The 10,570-nt window shown below is 32.8% G+C and overlaps 1 protein-coding gene across 1 annotated transcript; it reads left to right on the top strand.

Annotated features, from left to right (window-relative positions):
* LOC109849706 lies at positions 2,810-7,762 on the top strand. The gene is made up of 7 exons (XM_020419574.1): positions 2,810-3,156; positions 3,779-3,855; positions 3,946-4,080; positions 6,386-6,440; positions 6,540-6,627; positions 7,144-7,242; positions 7,323-7,762. The coding sequence occupies exons 1-7, from the start codon at positions 2,849-2,851 to the stop codon at positions 7,437-7,439; spliced, it is 879 nt and encodes a 292-aa protein (XP_020275163.1). The 5' UTR covers positions 2,810-2,848; the 3' UTR covers positions 7,440-7,762.

The raw sequence follows: 10,570 nt of genomic DNA, 5'->3' as shown, positions 1-10,570 counted from the left end.
TAATATATTCAAGACTTTTTTATGACACTTCAATGAAAATATTTATGTTAATTTGTAAAAAAACATAAAAACTAATAATTTAATTAGTATTTAATTACATGATTAGCCATCTAAGTAACTAAAACATAGATATAAATGTTCAATTATAAGATAAATACAATGACCATTAATTCAATTAGCACATAATACGAGAAAACCCAGAGTTTTGGGAGTATTGTGGACAACCCGTAGAACTTTTTTTAAAATTTCACTAAATCCTTTGAATTCTGAGTGTCTTGGTAAAACCATTTGAACTTTTTTTTTTAATTTCACTAAATCCTTTGAACTCTGAGTGTCTCATGTAATTGGTCAATAGCTAAAATTGTCTTGAATGGGAAAAAAAACAAAAAAACAAATATATATGCAACATCTTCCATGAGCACTGGAGTGGGCACCACCACCCCTAGCAAGAGAAGGTCGCGTGGTACAAGCCGGTGGTAAATGAGAAAGTGATGGAGGGTTCAAATGGTGAACAATAATGTTGAAACTAGATAAACCAATCAAAGTTTTGTGGTTCAATTCAATATTTTCATAGTCAATTAGGATCGGTTTAGTTTTAAAAATAATCTTCGGTTTCTAACCAACCCAATCAAAGCCCAAAACACGCTACTTATCGAGTGATAAGTTTAATTTCAATTGAAGTTCACAACTCATATCGATACGAGCCATGTCTACTATTCGTTCCAAAACCATATTCGTAGTTATATCCCAACCAAAGCTCATTAAGTGTAATACATCTAACACCCAAATCCAATCAATTCCATCTTACTTACAACTATAACTTCTGTATTATTATTTTTAATAGGACGTACAAGTTGTTGCTCACACACGCAGTTTATCGGGTGCGCTAGTTTGTTTGGCAAACTCCTCAAAACTGTGCTAGGATTGATCCTAACCAGTTTTGAGATAAACTGGTTCTTTTTTTTATATCCATGGATGGGTGGGAAAAAAAACCTATGTTCAGCCTCCTGCTTAGAAGAAACTGAGCCAGAATTAGCCCAGCTTTTGCCAAAAAAAAAACTAACCCAAAACCGGGTTAGAATCGATCCTAACCCAATTTCATGGATTTGCCAAACACAATATGCAATTGCTATGCGTTGGTTTATACTTTATACTCTTTTTTTGATTAGGCTCCGATGCGGTCGTGGACCTGTGGTCTAGTTTCATATTGTCCAAATTACTTAGGTTCCGTTTAGATACCATTGTGTTTTACTTGTTTCCATAGTGTTTTTGCCAAAAAGAAAACACCATGCGTTTGGAAACCGATGTATTTTTTGAGCTAAATCATCATCAAACCTAAAATACAACACCTGTTTCAAATTGGTATTTTGGTTTTGAGTTTGAGAATGTGCTAATATAATATCTAACATAATAGATTAAATGTAATTAACATAGAGTTATTATCAACATGCTTATTAAATACTAGTACTTAATATGTTAATAATGTATTATATAATAATAAATAATAATAAAATATAAATAAACTAATAAAAATAATAAAAATTTATTAATAATAATATAATAATGATATAATATTATACTATACAATAATGATATAATATTATACTATACAATAGTATAATCACTATAATATTATTATCTTTTAATAAATAAATTGTAATAAATTAATAATTATAAAATATTATATTTAATAATAAAATAACTATATCAATAACATATTATAATAATATAATTTATATAGCTACAATAGTAATATAATATATATAAATATTAAGAGTATATTTACTCATAATAAATAATATTAATCTATTATACAACGTAAAATAATTTGCTTACATAAAGAAATACATTTTATTGATAAACAAAATGTTAAATGTAAAAATAATATATTTCGATAATATAATAATATTTATTATATAATCAATAAATATTAACATTACTATTAAGTCTATACTCTACATATTAAAAAACCATATATACCTATATAATATTAAAAGAAAATTATAATATATTAATTTATTAAACTAATATACTGGGTAACAACGATACGTATTAACATTATTAATAATTAGTTATACTTATATGAATAATAGTATAATGTTATACTATATTAATAATAGTATACATTATATTAATAGATAAATAGACAGTATTAATAAAAATATTATATAATATATAAGCAATAAGCAAATATGATATACGCAAAAGTGAAATTAAATAGATAATTATTTGAGAAATAAAATATAATTAAATTGAAATATAATAATATTTATAATAATAGATATAATATAACTCAAGCACAATATAATATTTACATAATTATACAATATTGATATTAGCATTATATTTAAGTACGTTATAATGACACTATAATAATATAGAACTAAATATTATAATATTTTATTTAAAATATATTTTATTATAATTAATATATAATATATTAATAATATGTTTAATATTAATGTTGTAATTGGTCAAACCAGTGTTGACAAAAAATACTTAACATAGTGTTTTGAAAACATTTTAAGAAAAAACCAAAACAACATAATGTTTTTTTACAAAAACACAATCAGAAAAACACCATGATATGCAAACGAAGCCTAACGATCTAGTTTCAAGCTCAACCCAATCAAACGGACTAATAAGTTTATTTCGGTTGTGAATCATAAAACGTTCGCTTCCTGGTGCAAATCTTTTTTATTCTTTTTTACATTTTACACTCCTACTTTCGGAGGTTAGATATTTATCAACCATCAAATCCCCAAACTACCCCGAGCTCAATCCCCAAAAAGTATTTGAGCCCCAAAACCCCTCCAAAATCCTGAGGAAAAACCTTATCTTCTACCACATGGAAGCGAGCACTGCAATCTCCTTCTCTTCGCCCAAAGCCCATCTCCCCTTCAATCTCTCAAACCCAAATTCGCCCTCATCTTCCTCATTAAAGCCCTCCCTCTTCGTTAAATTTTGCTCTAAGCCCCTCAAAAACCTGACTTTTCCCTCAGTTTCTCAAAATCCTCTTCGGTTGTCTCCCGCCCTCGCCATTGCTGAGACGTTGGAAGCAGCTTCAGAGACTGATGATTCTTCGAAGGGAGGTTCGATAAAGATTGATAAGAGTGGGAGGTTTAGTAGCCCTAGAGCAGCAAGAGAGCTTGCACTGTGAGTTGGAAAAATCTTGTCTTTTTTCCTTTAATTTTTTATGGTAAAAATTTTCCCCCGTAAATTTACGCTCCATATTTAAGCACCCCAAAAGTTATGTCAAAGAATGTTCTCAGTACATTTATAATTAAAAGAGTAAACTAAAGTTGTGGAGTTCGAGGCATTTTAGGTCAGTGTGGTAGATTTGGGAGGGTAAATTAAGCATAAATCTAAATTTGGAGGGTAAATTTGCTGTATGGCTGATTTGGGGGTATTTAAGCAAAAAAACATTTCTTAAGGACTTCTTTTTAAAGAATTAATGGGCTTAGTTTTGATAACCTTGTTAGTTAAAGAATTTGATGGTAGGTTGATTTGCTATAGTAATGTTTTAAGTTTTCTATATCAGTAAGTTGCGATATTTTTCTTTAAATACCATATGAAAAATTGATGAAATGCAGAAAGTGGGTATAAAAATAATTCAGAATGGGTATTTTGGGTTTAAGAATGATATTTGAAGTGGGTGGGATTAAAATTGATTAGAGTAAAAATGTGGGTTGTATAAACCCAAAAAAAAAGTAATAACAATAATAATAATGGGTTGAAGTTTGTGATTAGTTTGTAATTTGAAGATTTTTTATGGTAGATTGATTGCTTATGCTGCCTGCTTAGAAGGATCTGACCCAGTTCAGCTATTTGACAAGAGAGTAAACGCAAAGAGAGGTATGTATATAAGCTCGATATGGCTCTTTTTTGTTTGAATTTATGTGAACATTATCTGGGTTTCTAATCATTTTTAAGATGTTTCTTTAGATCCTGGGTATGTATTTGATAAGGAGTCCTTGCTGAGGTATGATCACATGAGCTTTGGCGGGGCACCTGTTGAGGTAGAAACAGAAGAGGAGGCAGATAAGCTCATTCTCAAGAACGAGGAAGACTCAGCTAATGGTAATTGCTTGTGTGAGGTTTTGTTTTAGTAGAACTGTGTTTCTCTTATGATGTGAACACGCAATTGATCAGTGGCGTGTAAAAGAAGACACTAGAAATTCCATGCATGAAATGTGTATGGAAGAATAATTGAGATTGGAATTTACTTGTGAATATTGAAATATACTAGATTTTATGCACGTGCAATGCACGTGGTTAAATATTTTCAGAAAGCTATCTTGACATTGATTTGATAGAACATATAATGAAATCTGTTTAGAATTTGATTAGAAAAAAGTTAAAGTTATGAATATGGTATGTTATATAAAAAGCATGATCCTTACACCTAAATTGATAAATGATAATACATAAAAAATTGGGAATTTTTTAAACAATTGCGTGCGTGTATGACTTTTGGTATGCAATCTGGGACCAGTTTCTTAGAGTCTGAGAGTAAAATATAAATTTATAGGTTCATTACGCCTCGTTCTTTCGCCCTCTATTTTAATCTTTAAAATGTGCACCATTTGTTATTGTTCAATGTTAATTTAAAAACTTATGCAAAGCACGCACAAATTTAATGTATTTTAGTTTGTTTGTGTATTAGTGAGAGGGAAAGATTGAGAAAAAGAAAAGACTGTATTGGGCAGGATCAAGGAAACAGACACGAACAACAGGAGGGGGGGGGGGAAAAGAAGAAGAAGATACAGTACTTGAACCTTAGACTTCTAGTAACCTATTCATAAGGCTTATCATTTGAGCTGGACCTCAATATTCGGTTGTTGTCACGTTGGCATGACTATTTAGATGCGGCAAAATAAGTGACCTTTAGTCTTTACAATGAGATGCCTATGGTCACCCAGATTATGGCTCTAGTTGTGGGGTAGTTTTTTAACCATCGTAGCGGACATGTTCCTTGATACCTGTTAAGTTAGATTCACGTGATGCACTCTCATTGTATTTCAAGTCAATCTGCATGGTGGTATCCCCCAGTTTTCCCCAATGACTATTATATCATCAAGCTTGAACACAACCACCTCATGCCAGTGTCTTCAAAGTCAGTTTCTGATCTTCAATAAATTTGTCAGCTTCCATTTTGAGATTCATGTCTGATGACAAGATATTTTACCTTTCTTGGTTGGAGCTTCCTTACTTCATGACAGAAAGATTGAATTGTGACTGTTGCGATGACATTTTATTTCTGTTATGAAATGTGCATCTTAAATTGTCTAATTAAGTACGGACCTTTATCTTGGCTCTTATATTTGTCTATAACAACGTGACCGTTGCAAAGCTCCTGCTATGTCCTTAATAAATTTTAGAGCTGATTAAGATCTAGGTTACCTGGAAACATAGTTTTGGGTTCCGAATCCGTGTCTAGCACGTGTTGGACACGGATTCGCTGCAGACACGCGATGGACACATGTGGTTCAAAGCAAAACCCAATCCCTCATACTTACAACCCTAAACTAGTTTCTTTGGTATACTGGGTACAGGTTTTGAAAAACCCATCAGTTAAAGATTTGAAAAATACCCATTGTATCCCATGGGATCAAAATTAAACCAGATTCTGCCTTTCTTTCTCCGTTCCCACTTCATCTTTTAAAAAATCGAACCCAAAAAAGGAATTACAGTCTCCATTCCCAGCTGTTTGATGACGACTAAAGATCTTAATTTTTAGTTCGATTTAACTTGATTCTTATTTGTTATAGATAATAAAAGAAACATACAAATGTTATATGCATTTTAGTTCAATATTTGATATAATGTAAATTTACACACACACACACGTAGCCATGTCCTCCTGTGCCACCTTTTATAAATTTGTTGTCCCTTGTCCGTATCCATGTCCGTGTCCATAGCCGCACCCGTATCCATGCATTTTAGATTTAGATAGACCCTGTAGTAACACTGTTTTTGACTTATTACCCATCTAGTTTTATTTTTTGCAAATACATCCCCTGAGAGAATTTTTTTTGACCTTTTAACCAATTACCCTCATGGGATCTATTTGTCAAAAAACAATTTTTTTTTCTTTGAGTGTAAAAGAGTCTCAAAAAATTCACTCAAGAGGTCTATCTGCAAAAATAAAACTAGTATAGGGGGTCTGTCCGCAATTAACTGTTGTTAAAGAATAAAAATATTGTCAAGTTGTACCGCTGACCAAATTCAAAATTTAGGAACATATTGCTAGCCTATCATTGGTTGAATCTTTTTTGATGGAAATGTTTTTTACTATTTCCAGTAGTTTTGCATTGATTTTCCTCCTTTTGGTTGTGAACCAAAATTAAAAAAAAAATCTAACTGAGGATCCTATGATTTTCAGAAGCAGAAGTGCTTTCAGCACCACCAAAACTGGTGTACAATAGATTTGTTCTCCGGTATCTCTCCTCCTCTTATGTCATTCACTTGCATGCAGAAAGTTTTTTTGTCTATGTTGTATTCCTATTTTTGTAACTGTTGAGCAAGGCCATTTACAGTTTGGCTAGGGATATATTGGGAGCAGTTGTGAGCGGATGGAATGAGCATGTACTTGTTATTGATAAAGTTATCCCTCCAAACTGGAAGGTAGATCATCTATTTCTTTGGACGTGTATTTGTTTTTTCCGCTTCCCCTCTAACCACACAATTTAACAAGGATAAGAAACATTCAACATGAATTCACATGTGCTTTTCATTTTCTTTCTTCGATTTCTTAGTTCTATATCTGTTTAAACAGTATATATTATGACAATGAACTAGTGCATTATCATATACATCCTATAAAGAGATGCGCATCTCTCAGGAATATATACAGGGAAAAAATATGCATGGAATTGGATACATTTTGGTTTTCATGTTGCTATTTTGCCTCAAGTACGAATTACATTATAACAGGCACCTTGTTGTATAATCTGCAGCACAGATTCTAAAGAATTCTCATCCTTTAGTTTTGTTCCTTTTCTCTCTCGAGTACGAATTCTATGATACTATTCTGAAGCAAAACAAGAATCTTTATGCTACAGTATTTCCGGAAGAACAGCTACTATTTGAATTGCATTCCCTTTTACGAGAGCCCTCTTAAAAATAAAATTTAAATTGCAGGATGAGCCTGCAGGAAGAATCTTAGAGCTTTGCATTCTGCACCTTGCCATGGCCGAAATAACCTCCGTAGGCACACGACATCAAATCGTTATAAATGAGGTTAGTCATCTTACTTCCCTGGGTTTTTTTTCCTCCTGCTTTTCATTGGTATCTTTACAAGTTCAATGTTGGTCATGAAGGCCGTTGATCTTGCAAAACGATTTTGTGATGGCTGTGCTCCTCGGATCATCAATGGGTGCCTTCGAACTTTTGTCAAAGATCATCATTCTACTGCTCAAAGTGAAAACCATCAGTGATATACTAATAGATGTAATTCCATAATTTCAAGATAAGAAAGAAAAGTCAGAGAAGTACGATATAAAGTGTTACTTCCAATGGTCATACTGAGTGAGATTACGAGACAAAATGCCTAATTATAATTTGGCAGAGAGTTGTTTACTCTCTGTTTGTAAAAGGTCTTAAACACGGAGTTGTAATATTGTTCTGGGGAAAGGGTTGTAATATTGCGAACTGACATGATTCTTTGATGTATTTTCAATGATCACACCTATGCTGCATAGACAATGGATGCTATCAAGAATTTTTGGGGCAATTTATTCCTTGGTCAATGCGTGTAAAACCTATCTACTTTTTAATATGTACCATTCATAAGGAATACTTGCGACTAGTCTATTCATTTTAGCATCGACGGATTTGTTCTTTCGAAAGAGTAGTTCTTTGTAAATTGGCACTCTATTTCGATTCAATGACGTACTAATAATTATTATGTGTTGTTGGTAACTAATGGAATCATTGGTTTGGAAATAAAGAAGATTAGCGACGCATGATCCTATCATATCTTAGATAGTGAATTTTGGATCCTCCCATTATTATAGAGGAATAGATATGTCACAAATAATGTATTATAGATCTATTTAAAGAGTTTTATTAATTAGGATAGGATGTAGTGTGGTATTTGAAAAACAGCAAGGATATAATGTGGTCTATTCTTTGTTACTTTTGGTTTATTTGGGTTATGAAAATTGTTTTGTTTAAGCAAAAGTAGAACACTAACTTCTCGTAAGTTTTTTAAACGAGATTCCTTTTTAGAGTTCCAATTTCGAGAAATTTTTTCTACTATTAAATGTAGATATTCAATAGAAAAGAGGAGAAACATGTGGATGATGATGATAATTTTTGTTGGGTTTATGTGAAACAAAGCAAATACTTTTAGCAATATCAGATAGCTCATATTAGATTGGTCCATCACTGTATTGCAGTGGTCTTTCATTCTAGTTCTCCCTTTTCATGACAAATTGGTTTCATGCTCAATAGATCAAAGAGAATGATCATGTCCAAATTGCGCGAGAAATAGCATTAGAAGTTACAAAATTGGAGCTTACAGACTGATGGTTCATGATACTATAAAGTTTATGAGTGATAGTTTCATGGTTGTAGTAAAATACTGCAATCTCACATTGCAGACAACTGTACGTTATAGTTAACATAAATCATCAAGACTATCAAGTAGTCATTTTAATAATATAAGCATTAATCTAAAGAAAAAGAATGCATATAATCCAAGTCCGATAACTCTCAATCATCATCGAGTGAGTATGCATGAACCATCACCTCTGGTGTTTAAACAGAAGTAAAATTCCATTAAATTCATAAAATTTTTCCAAACTACCGAGAGAAATCTTGAAACTATTCAGCTTATGGAACCACGTAAATCACAGGAAGGAGAATTGAGAATTTTAGGAAAAAAACCATATCACTGGTTTAAATCGATCTCATCTGCACAACTTTTCCCTCCTGCACCCTAACTTGTATATATGATGAGGTAAGTTGTACGTAGATGTGCATAAGAAGCTCGGCATCTTCAGCAGAGATGGTCTGCTCCTTGTAAGTAACATCAGCTAGGAATCTACCCTCACCTTGGCTCTCCAGGTTTATGCCACTCAATTCTAGATTTTCACTACAATTCGACTTTTCCCTGTAAGTTTACAACACAATTGCTTCAGTGGTGGACTCTGTTATGGCCATAATGGAAATTATACAGGGAACACAGCAGCATATCATTGCACACAAAATTAATGGCATGTCATAGCCGATTAATGTAGCTGAATATGACGATCACTGCACATAACCTTAGGAGATCATCATAAGAAAAAAAAAATTATTCTTAATGATGGAATAAAATCACAAGAAGAACATGCAAAATCACATATGTTAATACAAGCACAAGTTAGGAGCATTAAGAAGCAGAGGAGTGCCCACCCACACCCAGACGTTTCCAACAAGGAACGATGTGGCAAAAAAGCAGTCCAAAGTCATTTTCAAGTGATTGACAAATGCACTAAGCCTTTAAAGCCAAATATTGTCTCTTAAACATTAAAGTCATACGTATATCCAATGTTATAGAAGGCGCTAGGCGGACTAGGCGTTTGAACCAGCGTCTAGCGCCTAGATGCTTAGGCATACGCCTAGACATCACCTAAGCGTTTGGCTATTTTTAAAATTATTTAATTATAATAATTAGTAAAAATATGTATTAGATTCATATAAATTTGCCAAAAAGATAGCTATCTTAGATCCATAATAAGCTATGTATACTTAAATAGTAAATAGCCAAAATAATAAATAACAATGTTATAGAAAGCGCTAGAATGCCTAGGCATTGGACCGGACGCCTAGAGCCTAGGAGGTTTTATTTTTTATTTTTTAATTATAATAATTGATAGTAAATATCAATGTTATAGAAGGCTTAGATGTCGGACTGGTGTCTAGGTGGATTTCTTTCTTCAATTAAATGGTGGTCGAGAAGATTTTGCTGAAGGACGGAGGAGGTAGTGGATGTGTTCATATTTGGAGGTTAAATGAGTTTGAAGGAAGTTAGAGGACGTGGAGACCTGCAACACAAAAAATTACGATCAATGCCTACATGGTGCAATCCATGTAAGCAGACGATGCTCCCCTAAACACTCCCAAACTCTAGATGGGTAGCTTAGTAACTGTCTAGGCACTAGGCGTTAATTAGGTGGCCATGTACCGCGGACGCCTAGACGGACTGTGCGGAGGCTTTTTAAAACAGTGCGTATATCTGTGTGGAAGCTACAAATTAAAATCATATAATAATTATTGATATGACTGGATGCATAAAAAGTAGCAAAGTGATAACAACAACATAGTTGCAAGATTCCCTGGACCCACCAATTGTCTTGCAATTCCTACGAATCGATTTCTGGTATATTTGTGAACCGGTTCCATCCGATTCACAAAATCCTTTTAAGTGCTCATGCGGAAGACGCCATGATATGTGTGCAATCAAGTGAAGGGAGGTGCATAACAAGATAAATGAGCCACAGACTTCACTATTATGTTAACAAAATGTGAAATGACATGATCCCAACAAGAACTATGTGAAAACAGATAAGAGAAACAAACT

This window comes from Asparagus officinalis, chromosome 7 (assembly GCF_001876935.1).
Source record: "Asparagus officinalis chromosome 7, Aspof.V1, whole genome shotgun sequence".
Lineage (NCBI taxonomy): Eukaryota > Viridiplantae > Streptophyta > Magnoliopsida > Asparagales > Asparagaceae > Asparagus > Asparagus officinalis.
The sequence above is the reverse complement of the archived record's forward strand: the minus strand, read 5'-3'. Positions and strand labels throughout refer to the sequence as shown.